This window comes from Heptranchias perlo, chromosome 6 (assembly GCF_035084215.1).
Source record: "Heptranchias perlo isolate sHepPer1 chromosome 6, sHepPer1.hap1, whole genome shotgun sequence".
Taxonomy (NCBI): domain Eukaryota; kingdom Metazoa; phylum Chordata; class Chondrichthyes; order Hexanchiformes; family Hexanchidae; genus Heptranchias; species Heptranchias perlo.
The window spans coordinates 33,503,480-33,516,333 of record NC_090330.1 but is presented as its reverse complement, the minus strand read 5'-3'; the positions used below and the strand labels follow the sequence as shown (position 1 = coordinate 33,516,333).

The following is a 12,854-nucleotide window of genomic DNA, read 5'->3' as shown; positions in this document are numbered from 1 at the left end:
TCACAATGAACAGCCACAAAATGAACCAATCAAATCCATCAAAAAATTTCCCCGCTTCAAGTCAGTCTCCATGACAGTTCCCCTTTGCTCATCCTCTCCCTACCTTTTTAATTAGTTCTGCCATGTTAAACTATACTCTTTGACTTCATTTCCCCCCTCCCCCTTATTTTCAGTTAGTAGCTATTACTCCTCTGCCTATCAATATAGGCTGGCTTCTCTCTCAAGGACCTCAAAGTTGGATTTCCTCTATTCTGGATGCTTGACCTAGAGTTTCCATGACATTCTTTGGGGAACTCAGGGGCTTGCAAACAATCTGTTTTCCTGTTGTGCACAACTTCTTTGTCCTTTAGTGATGGCTTTTGTGAGGCGCATGCAAGGTGTTATGCCTCTCTGTCCTGGTTTTCTCTTAGCTCTATATGCATATGCAATCCAGGCCAAACCTTTTCCCATTTTGGGTCAGTGCAACATATTTTACAAATTTCCTTTTGCCACTTTGGGAAAAACTCTAAGGTGTTTTAATAATCTTTTTCTGTTTTGGGAGCTTTGGTTGATGATGTTAGTGTTAAGTGTGTACACACGATTTCTGGTCTGTAGCACCAGCCTTTTCAGTGTCTGTGGGTGAACGCAATATCATGGGCTCGATTTTAGGAGCGTGTTTCCGGCGGGTTCCCAGCGGGGTGGCCCCGAAAATCCCGATCTCCGGTCACGTGACCGGATCGCGACGAAATCCCGGCCACTTCCGGGTACCGCGCTGACGTGCGGGGCTGCGCGCGCAAGCCCCGCTGGTGGGAATCCCGCAGGCAATTAAAGCCAGCGGGGTTCCACTTGAGAGTACTTACCTTGCTCATTGTGGTCAGTTAATGAGCTGAAGCAGCTGTCAAAAGAGGAAGTGTGGGATTTTAGGTTCAAGGCAGTGAGTTTCCCACACTGGGGGAAACAGTCTCCCTCCAACCAGGCGTGTTGCAGCCAGCAGCCTGTGGCAGGTGCCAAGGTGCGCTCCACGGGGGAGAGCCCTCACCCACGCAGGAGGCCACCGCGTCACATAGGGCAACCCCTGCCCTCCACCACCCCCCGCCAAGCCAGAGGACAGACCGACACGAAACCGCAGCCCCAGTCCGAGGAACCACACACCTACCCTGCACAACCCCTCAGACCAACACCTGCCAGTTGGGTGGTGTGTGGAGACCCTCGGAGGATGAAGAGCATGACCAGCACCAGCAGCCTCGCAGTCCACGCCGTCTGCCGCAGGGACGTGGATCCCCCCAACACGGTGTTGTTGCACGCCCACCTGCACAGCAGGAGGGAGGGCTACCGCAGAGAGAGACGCGTCGCAGAGGGCACTACCCTCGCCACAGGGTCCACAGACCGAGGCGCAGCTCCCCGGACCTCTCCGAGCAGCAGTGCACAGGGAGGCGCAGATTCGCTCGACATGTAGTCGTGGAGATCTGCAGCCTCTTTCATGCCGAGCTGTTCCTGGCTGGCCCCAGCACCAACTGCTTACCTGTCGCTGGCAAAGTCACCACTGCCCTCCACACCTTCTCCTCCGCATCCTTCCAGAGTGCAGCCGGCTACACCGCCGATGTCTCTCAGTCGTCTGCGCAGACGAGCCCTGCAAATACACCTGTACCTACTCTGCAGTAACACGATGGGTGGCATCAGTGGTGGGTCCTCATAGTGATACCCAGGAGCGGGCATTATTGGACACAACGGACAGGATGCGCGGAGACATGGCAGTGGTGGTGTCAATATAATGTGTGCTGTTTGTTGCTCTGAAATTCAATATGGGTAACACCCATGACAAACCCTCAGACACCCTTGTGCACCCCCTTCATGCTGACGAGACGTTTGCCTTACGCTGCCTACTGCACATATGTGATGCATGCCCTGTGGCTGCAGCACAGGTGGTGGCAGGTTGAGTGAGGCTGGCCGTGAGGGAGATGCACGAGAGGGTGAGTATGGGATGGAGCAATGAGATTGTATGAGGATTGGGTTGCGTGTTAGTGGCAGGGTGAGTACTGGCGAGGTGAGTAGGTGGAGGTAAGATGAGGATGGGGTGTGAGTGGGTATGAAGGGTGATGTGACAGAATAGTGTTGGCGGTGCCGAAGGAGATGTGGGGTGGGGGCAGTGTTGTGGCAGACGGAGTGTAGGGGAAAGACTTCGTGTTCTCACTGCGGCTGACCTACTGCGGTCATTGCAGCGCCTCCTGCACTGTATGCAGGTGGGCGATATGTTGGTGGCGCAGGTGACCCCCTCTGCCACCTCGAGCCAGGCCTTCTTGGTGGCAGAGGCAGGCCGCTTCCTCCCGCCCGCCGGGGGGAAGATCTGTGTCCTCCCCCTCCTCCTCACCCCATCTGATGATACCTGGGGTGAGGCATCATTAAACTGGGAGCAGCCTTCCCCCTGGGCTGCTCCATGCTGCAATTTGTCCCATTGGTTGCAGCATCTGTCAGTGGAGGACTGCCCCTTTAACTAGAGAGCCTCCAGCTGACAGATCGTACTGCGCATGTGCAGCCCGACCGACGCGCAGGCCAGCGCCGTGGACCCCGGAGGAGCAGGTAATTGATTCCTATTAGTGGGTTGCCTGCTACGATCGCGTGGGCAACCCACTAATTTCGCCGAGCGTGTTGACCACGCTCCCGGAGGATCACCCGCTGGGAACCTGCAGGCCTGCTAAATTCGGGCCCCATGTCTCTGACCCAATTTAATTTTTTTTTTCTTGTACGGCCAGCCCTCTTGCTACTGCGGCTCATTTACCTGTATGTGTACGAGAGAGAGGAGGGATTGCTGTTTCATATTTTTATTACCATTAAATCAATTCAGACACCTCAAACTTGACCATATTTTATCTCTCTACATTTGGTGGCACGACAATGTTATGTGTCCTAGCATTCTCAAGGTGCTCCTAGTCTCCCCTCACTTAGTGGTTCCTCTCCGCCACCCCTCTCCATCTGAATACACCCAAGCTCCAGCCCCTTTCAAATGCTCTCAGCCCCCAAGTGATTTCAGAGCATCCTGACTAAGAACCCAGCTTTTTGAGTCCTCCCAGACTCACTGCCAAATGTCCACAGACTCCACATCCCAGCCTCCCCCTCCTCCAAGTGGTCTCAGTCCCATGTACCTCTTGCCTTCGAAATGCTCTTAGGGCCTAGCCCTGCTGAGTTCTCCAACATCCCAGATCCAAGTCTCCCAGACTGCACGAGTAGTCCCAGGGCCCAGTCACACCTGTTCCATCCCAGGCACCCCCCACCAACTGCCTCCTGCATGGCAACCTAAGGCCACACCTCTTGTTTTCCTGGTTCCATCATTTATTCTCTCTTAGCCTGAACCTCTACCCCAACCCTATTTTTTCTCTCACCCACATGTGGTCTGGTAGTTTCTAGACAGCCCCTCCCTGCGTGATCTGGTTAGCTGCCTCAATTTGTTACACGGAGCTGTCATATTCCCGTGCACCCTAGTACTTGAAAAAGGTAATAGATAAAAATTAAGTTGATTGGTTAAGGAACATGAATGAGACCCATACAAAGAGGTTGGGAGACATACAGAAGACAGAGAAGGGAGAAGGAGAGATTTGCAGAAAGAATGAGAAAAAGATATGGAGACAAGTAGACAGGTAGACATAATAATGAGAAAAATCAGGGCCACATATTGAGATAGAAAAAAATGATGGAAGAGTAAGAGAAATACAGCGAGAGGGACCCAGAGATAGTTAGAGAGAAGGAAAGGATGAGAGACACAGTTACAGAAAGAGATTTAAATTTTTTTTTATCTGTGATCAACATAGTGGGAGATTATTTGTTTATTTAAAGTGGATGATCATACGTATGAAAGAATATTCGAACATATTGAACTTCTTTTACTTTAAGCATTGATTTCCTAATTTCTGACAAAAAAAACTAATTTTTCCCTGATGAGGCACAAATACTTTTAATTTTAACCTGTAGGTTCTATCTGAACAGAATCCTAATAAAATGGAAGTAAGGCACAAGAAAAGTGCAGTCAGCCCTTCCAGCTCAATTAGGTCTTATGTCAGTGTTTGGTTTGCAGTATCCGTGGATGTAGGCGGGTGACAGACTGTTGAATACATTTTTGTTATGCAGTAGTTTCTCATTTGTATCAAGTGATTGGAACTTTCCAATTGCTTCACTCAGAACTATCTCATTCATATTATAGTTTATGATTAGTTACGGGAAGCTAGTTTACATTTTTATTTGCAGCGATTCTTTGAATATTACAAGACTATAAATATACCTCAAGATTAGCAGATTGGGAAGAAACTGAAGTGGGATGTTTCCCTGTTATCTGTACTTAGATATGATCATGAATGGACACAGCTTTCTGTTGCCAGTGATAGGATTTAATGCTACTTCCTTTTCTCAGTTAGAGCGAGCAAATGACCACCATGCCAGTCTCCATAGAGCAAATGAAACAGTTCTGTTTGCACTGTGAGTGGGAGACAGAGTAGTGTTAAATCCAGCAGCAGCTTTGAACAGGTGGGTGTATTCGAAAGGGAGGCATACAGATTTACAGAGTGGTGAGTAGGATGGTGAACAGTGGCAGACAAATGGAGCAACAGATTGAGAAAAAAGTCTATACATCCATTGAGCGGATGATCCAAGTTCTCTTTGTCTCTGACTGATTAGGGCATCTGTTAGTGTTGAGTCTTTTGATTAAGAAACATAAGTCTGGGCTTTATTTGTATTTAGTTACCCAAGCACCTTTTGTCATGAATGCTTATTATATCTTTCATAAGCAGATAAAATAATCAATTTCATCCAAAGTATTTAGCTGTTGCCACAGTCACCTCAATGTTTGAGGGATCCTGAGAAGCCAAGTGGACCTGCTTAATATCATATTATCTCCTAAAGTAACCTCTGTTGTTGGAGCTGGGTTAATGGTTTTTGTTCATTTGCACTTCCAGGACATAGGCTACTTTCTCTCTGGATCAGTACACATGCTTTTAAATGGGGTTTATTTTACGGGAAAGATTAGTTGAAGACAGTGGTTTAGTCGCCTCAGGGGTGTTGCTATTTAGAGGTTTCTGCTGTATAATGCTGTAGCCAATCTGTGTGCATTACCGTAATGTATGATCCGTTCAAGCATATCACATCCTGAAACCTCACTAAATAAATGCCACCTTCTGGATTCCTAAACACATTACACCAAAAGCACAAGTTACAAATGAGATAAAACTGGTCCCTGCTCCTGTTTGCTATCCAGGGTCTTTCATAACGGAATAATAACATTAACAATAATAGAAAGCCAAATAGATTTCCAATACAGATAGTGCTATTAATGCGTAGTGACACTAATTGTGACATTTCACTGATTGAATGAACACCAGTACCTTTTATAGCAATACATATAGCAATACAGTCGCAGTAGTACATAAATAAATAGAAGTAAATTGCTTTTAAAATTGTGTCTTTTTAATATAATAACATTCAAAATGTAACCGTGCCATGAATTGCATTTTGGGAATAAGAGCACACACCACTGTTATTGCAGCATAAATACACGAGCACACAAACAATCAGAGGACTATGGCATTTTAGAACACCAGACTATTTTGAAACAAAAGAGAGAAGTGCACTAAGAAAACATTTAAAATAAGGAAATAAATCCTGTAAAAGTGTTTCTTCATGCTGCCCCGATGTTTTAGTGAGTACATGCATTGTGTGGTGTGGTAATGAGCCATATGAATCAGGATGGTCCCAAATTTGGTCCCTCATTTGTCCTGTTATCTCATAGCATCTGATAGCATTTTGGTGCTGATATTAATATTGGGATGGGGGATAAAATCAACCAGAGTTCCCGATTGTTATTCAATCGACTCCGACTAGAAAGTATGTGTGAGTGAACGTTAGGGGAGAACTAAGTTCGGGCTTGACTGTGATACTTCTTGGTTGAATAGCCCGTCGAGACTCACTTTTGAGTCTGAGCTCATACATGAAGAATTGCTGTTTGGGTGAAGTAGAGCAGAATGGCCAGCACCCTTGCAATGTGCCACAAATAGACAGCGCCTGTATAGTGTCTTAAAACAAAGAATATTATAAACTTCTTGACATAATTGGCAGTATGGGGTGTTAAAATTTTAAAACAATGTCACTACTTTGTCCAGGTATCAGGTTGTGAATTAACGTCTCCGCAGGAAAGCACTACAGAAACTAATTAGGTGACCTTTTACAGTCTGATATCCTGTAGTTTCCCACTTTAGTGATTGTCTTTCAGTTATAATAAGGCAATTAAAACATGCATTTCATGTTTCCATTTTCATTTTTGTGTGTTTTGTTCCCACTAATAAGCATCCAAGGTGTACTTGTACATAACAGAATAAAATCTTTCACGCCTACCAGGCAGGTTTTCTTCCAATACAGGAATCCAGCAGACTGTGTTTCCATAAAAACTGAGATGTATATTTCCAGTGAGAATTTCTTCCGTGCCACATGTCATGTGATTTCGTTCCCTGCAGAGAGTACAGAAACTTGATTTAAATTAGTCTCATGTTTCCTGTAGAGCTACAAGCAAGCACACAGCACTTGACCTCTGTTTTACAATTGAAGTAAAAAAAAAATCAGCTAATCAGGAACAATCCTCTCCAGGGATATGCTGAAATACCAAAGAATGAATGAATAAATTGACCAAGAGCTACACATTTCATAACCTGACTGGGCAAACTGGATTTTTTTTTCTGTTAAGAGAAAACATGGTATGGCTTTGAATATTCCCTGGTATGTGCTGATTTGGATTAATATACGTGCGGCTACAGTGCTATATCGAAGCTTTTCAAATATAATTTTTTAAATGTCTTGATAGATGCATGCATAAAGGAAGCTCATTTGATTCATCATATCTCACCCATCCACAAAGTTCCTACATGGAACCAATATTTGAAGATCCAGATGGTATCTGGCACCTGTTGAACTGTACCCCTAGAGTGAGTCATTATTCCATCCAACTGTTTCCCAAATGATTCTAGGGTTTTTGCCTCTATTATTCAATCCAGAAGCCCATTCCGTGTATCGATCACTCTTTGTGAGGAATAACTCCTTGACTTCAGTTCTAAATTTGCCTTATTCTATTTTGAACTACTCTTGTCCTACTCTCATGGTTTAATTTAAAGTAGTGCTCCCAATTGATCTTTTCAATACCATTTAATATTTTGTATACCTCTGTAAGGTAACTTCTCAGTGATCTCCTTTCATGGTTGAAAAGCCCAAGTTTCTTCAGTATTTCCTCATACTTCAGTCTTCTGAAGATAGGACTAGTTTTGTGGTTTCCAAATGTTCTTTGTAATTTAGGTTCAACTAAAACCAGGCTGCCCTATGTACCTTATTTTGCTTTGCAGTATTAAACCTATAATAAATATTGAACCAAATATAACAGAATAGAACCAGAGATTCACTCCAAGGGGAGGCCCTATAAAGGGCATTTTTCTGCAAAACACATACCATGTAAAATGTTCTTGCCCAATTTCTCTCCCTTCGTTCCTTAAGACAATGACTCACTCTAGGGGTACAGTTCCACAGGTGCTAGACACTGTCTGGATCTTCATATATTGGTACGTCCAGCTAAAGTGACCATTCCCCAGATGTGTGAAACTAGACATGGGGAGGCTGAATTTCTGGTTGGGTTCTCCTAATTGTCCATTGTAACTTCGGCGGAAGAGCTGGAGATACCCCGGAAAACTGGCATAAATGCGATTTGCACTGTTTCACAGGATTCCCATGATGGATGAGTGGGAGAACACCCCTGGAAATTCAACTCCCTCAGTGTCAGTGAGCTGTGGAAGCACAAGGAGACCATTGGACTGAATGCCCCTGCGTAGTGTTCATAAATGTGCAATTTTCAGAAGTGTGAACTTTAGTCGATTTTTCCCTTCCCAACCAATGGGCTTCTATGGCCAATTGAGGCACTCTTACAGTCTCCTTCGCTGAGATAAACCAACTCAGCACAGACTGGGGATTGAATCTGAAAACTTTCTATAGCATAGTTGTGCACTGGGCTCTGAATTTACCAGCTGAACCTTTGGGGAGCTGCCATAGGTACATTATAAGATTTTTTTTTACACACTCCCCAAGCAGCAATTGGTCTCTTGATCAGTAATGCTAATTTCCCCTGTATCTGTAGGTTGGAAGTGGAAACATGTCATTCTAACACTGAGCTGTGGCTTCCAGCACTCTCTACTGCTGTTTGCTTTTTGGGGAATAATGAGGAACGCTGGGAGCTGAGACTCAGCAATGGATTGTTATGTTTACACATGAACTGCAGAAACATGGCAAAGACGTCATTCCCAACCAAGAGGCCAGCCACGAAGTAATCAGTTTGCAAAAAGTATTTAATGTCTATAAATCTCTTAAAACAAATGTATATAACTATCTATTTTAAAGATAAGTGAAGATGAGACCATTGGAAACCTTGTTCAGGAGTATTCTTTTAAAAAAATCACACAGCAGTAAAATATGTTCTGATCCCTATTAATTCCCTTACAATAAATCAAAGTCATATATTCATTTCTCATTGTTTAAAAGGATGCATAGTGCCTTGGAGTCTTGATTTAGTCCCATACTGCTCATGTTGATCTCCTGTGTTGCTTGTGATTTCCTGCACACAGTGTAGAATTCCAGTCCAGACTGCATCTATATCAAACACTAATTGTTACAAATAATTCCTTACCATCAATAAATAAATTAATAAAGCCACTTTTACATTGTCAAAAGCTCCCAGGTAGTAGCTGTGAAACGGACACCCACAAGCTCCATGCACCATTGTTTCCTATTTACCTTTCTTGTTTCCAGCCACACCCCCCCACCCCTCCGAAATCAGGAAGCTGATGACCCACGATTTCATTGTTAAAAGGTAGGAAATGTGGCTCTGCACTTCTAGATTTAATGGCAGTTTGGGAGACCTATGTAAATGTGGGTCTCAGGTGCTGACTGGCCTTAGAGGTCAGATTCTTAATATTACTGAGTGCCATCCACTATGGGAGTACTTGCCATTAACAGCATCCCTTCAGTGTAAAACCGCCTTTGGTAATCCATAATCTAAAAGCTGGTATCTGAACATGATCAAAGTGGGAAATACAGGCCCTCAATATATTAAAGCTGGGGACTAGTGTTCATGGGTTTAATCATCTACAAACGAAGTCTACCATTAATACTTTTTTTTTGGTAAAGCATCTATTTTCTTTCCCATATCTCTAGGTATTCCCAGTTCACACACCATACTTGATTGAGAAGATGGCCAGATTACCTGTTCCTAGTCTTCTGCCAGAGTCTCTCTGTATGTGGGTGCTAGGAGGTGTGTAAGAGCAACCAGGAATGACTCTTCTTCTGATATTCCTGCCTTCCCAATGGGGAAATGCCTAGCCTCTGCTCAAATGGTGGGACTGAGTAAGATGGCATGACTCAAATCAGGAAGTCATTGAATGAGGCAAATCCTGATCCTACCTCTCTATGACACAGCACTCTGGAACTCCCAACATGTCGTCTCATTACATTGCCACATCTTAGAAACTTTTTTGGTTTCTTTATTTATTTCTGTTAGCTTCTTCAATATTTTTGTTTAAACGGGAGTGCTGGTGGCACCATGAGAGGAGGATCTGTCTTGAAGGAGATACTGAACCCAATTATTGAGCCAATTAAATCTCAGAGGAATCTCAGTTCATATCAGCTGAGCACTTTCACGGTTCACCAACAATATTTTTTGTTGAACTGTGTCTGTTCATTCATCTCTTTGACTTTTGGGCTCAGTAACTTCTCCAATCCAGTTTCCCCGATGATGTTGTCAATACTCCTTATTAAACAAAAATCATTTAAAAAAATTCAATACAAATAGATGTGTGATATTTTAAAAATTCATCATCATTTTTATTTACTTGATTAAAAAAAGCTTCCTGAAACCAAGACTCCATTTTTAAATTATAGAATATTAATAAGTACATAGAAATCTCCAGTTTTTTTGAAAGTAATGCTGATAGTGATATTGAATTACAGTACAGTCTTTTTAAAAATTCATTCATGGGATGTGGGCATTGCTAGCAAGGCCAGCATTTATTGCCCATCCCTAATTGCCCTTGAGAAGGTGGTGGTGAGCTGCCTTCTTGAACCGCTGCAGCCCATGTGGTGAAGGTACTCCCACACCTGAGGTCATTTTTGCCCTCATTTTCTGCCCCGGCAAATGGGTGCAACAATGACCAATTTCTACCTCAAAGTCTGACTCTCGGAATAAGTGCTTGAGTTACAAATTGCACCTTAGATCTGAGAAAGGCAGTTCAGTGAGCGTAATAATTGAGTAAAGTGATGGGCATTGTTAAAGGCTATGTTTCATTTTGATAATTGAACTTGAAATATAAGTTATTTTGTTAAGGTGTCCGTTCTCCCTTGAGATAAAATGATTATTATTCCTTAATTAGGCATAAGGTTATTGATATTATGATTTTATCACCAGCAATTTAAATATTATACATTGCTTAGTCTTCCATTTGCACTGTGGCCATGCTAAACAATCTAACAATTTGAAGGTTCATGTTCCCACACAGCTTCAGCTTGACCCTATTGCAGAGGCTGCCCACAAAACAGAGATAGAGACAGACATAGTAGGCTCACTTTGGTATCTGTCACTCCAGTTAATATGAAGGGAGGCACTGTAGAACCCACCGGATTTTCATCCCAGTTACTTCGATAAGATGAAAATCTGGCGGGTTCTACAACAAGCGGACAATCCGCTCCACCAGGTTACCATCCAGGTGCTGCAGTTGAAAATTACCCTAATGTGTCAGATTGTCATTTGGTAGGACTTTTTATTGTAAACCACCACCTGTTGCTGTCTATTCTTTGCATATCTGTATGATATGTATATTACCATGTGAACCAGAGTGTCTCCATTCTTCCTCGCTGAGTTATAGGCCAGAGTTTTTGGATGAAAATTAAAACTGAAACTTTTGAGGAAAAAAGATTCTGTATTCCATTTTAAGTAGAAGAGGCCCGGACTTTCAACTCCTGGTCTATATTGAGTTGCCTGAACTTAGCCAAGCTGGCAGTAGGCATGCCACAACTGGCCACTGTGCCTGCAAACTGGTGAAGAAAAAGTCAGCCAGGGTTGATCCTGCTCACTATCCAGTGATCCATGCTCGAAAGTGTGCGTGTATAGATACCAATGACAACAGGATCATGCTTGACTGTAATGCCTCCCATGATCAAACAGACCATTGATAATCAATGTCAAGACACACACCCGAACAATGGCTGCTTGGATGCAGGGCAGAAGGACTGATAGCACATGTGGAGCTATACCCTTGCATGAGTCAGCACCTTTAAGGGAGAAGAGGGGGAGGGAAGATAATTGAAAAAACAAATTTACCTGACACCTTAACCTATGCTGTTAATAAGCACTGATTGTATGGTACAATATGTTCGATAAAATTATTTTTACACTCGACCTCGAAATTTATGTTTTGATTCTACTATTTTGCAGGAGAAATTGACTGCAGAGTGTGTTTTCCGGGAGCAGTTTGAGGAAAACTGGTATAATACCTACTCATCGAATCTATACAAGCATGCGGACACTGGAAGACGGTACTTTGTCGCGTTAAACAAAGATGGAACCCCAAGGGAAGGGACTAGGACTAAAAGGCATCAAAAATTCACACATTTTTTACCTAGACCAGTGGACCCTGACAAAGTACCGGAATTATACAAGGATGTTTTAAGCCAAAGTTGATGAAGACAATCCTTAAGTTTGGACCACTGAAAAGCAACCACTATAATGGGTTCATGTGGTGGGTTCTAAACGACTAGCTGTGTCATCACATCAGCTCTACTGTTGCCAAACTTTGTCGCATGCATTGTGTATGGAGGCTTCGATGGGACACGCTGATTTTGTTCTGCACTTAAAGTTTGTCCTCCCAGAGGTGAGCCTGTGCCCACTTGCTTGGTTGAAAAAAAATGTGTAAGAGGGAGGAATATAATGAAATGCCGAGGAGAAAACTGGCCTGATGCATGCTCCAAGATGGGACACGCTTTAAATTTTTTTGATCAGTTCTATTTCGTTGTGTATCAGCATAGCTGCCATACTTTGATTCATCAGGATACTGGCTGGTGACATGCTCAAGCCCACACTGCATTAATAATGGCATGGAGGACGCAATCGTACTTAAAAAATGATTAAAAAAAAGAAAAAAAGACTATTCATCTACCAGGTCAATGGTACTACCCCATAGGGCTTTAAGCAAAGACCTCTTAGTAAAAAAAAACAGAAAAGTTAAATTTATTTATAGAAATTCCAAAGGCAACATTATATTTATTTTATATATTTATTTATTATATAGAGTTTATTTTTAATGAAATATGTACAGGCCAGATAGGCATTTCGGAAGCTTTAGGCTTTGTAAGTGTAAAAATGCCAGTGGCCACTATGAACCTGTGGTAAGTTCATGTGAGTTAATGTAAAGGTGCATGGATATAAAAGGATTCCAGTAACCCCTCTGTTCTGAAAGTGACAATCTCTTTTGTGCCCAAGTTATTGTAACACTATGAACACCACTCATTATATTGAGTATCACTCTTCTGACTGCTTGTTTCATGGCTTTCTCCCTCTCCTCCGCCCTTCCCCCCTCGTGGATTAAAGATAAAGTTGGGTCTTCAGATTTTACTTTGTCTCTTTCATATCCAATTCTGTCAGACGCAGTTTCACAGTTCTATGTTAATACTGGGTATCTGGCTTATTCTGCATCTCAAAAATAAGACATCTTTAACTGTTGCTGTTGTATAATTTATTACCAAAAGACTGCTGTTTTAAAACGGATTTTGGTAGTAAAATACCTGGGCCTGTATTCATGGTAAAGTGTTATCAGGAC

The 12,854-nt window shown here is 43.0% G+C and overlaps 1 protein-coding gene across 3 annotated transcripts in view; it reads left to right on the top strand.

Moving 5' to 3' along the window:
• Nucleotides 1–12,642, top strand: part of LOC137322495 (fibroblast growth factor 9) — a 44,809-nt gene extending 32,167 nt beyond the window's left edge. For all 3 annotated transcript variants that reach the window (XM_067985415.1, XM_067985413.1, XM_067985414.1), the window contains one exon: nt 11,474–12,642. In XM_067985415.1, coding sequence (XP_067841516.1) covers nt 11,474–11,719 — 246 coding nt within the window. In that variant the 3' untranslated portion in view covers nt 11,720–12,642. The remainder of the gene's footprint in view (nt 1–11,473) is intronic.
• Nucleotides 12,643–12,854: the final 212 nt, after the last annotated feature.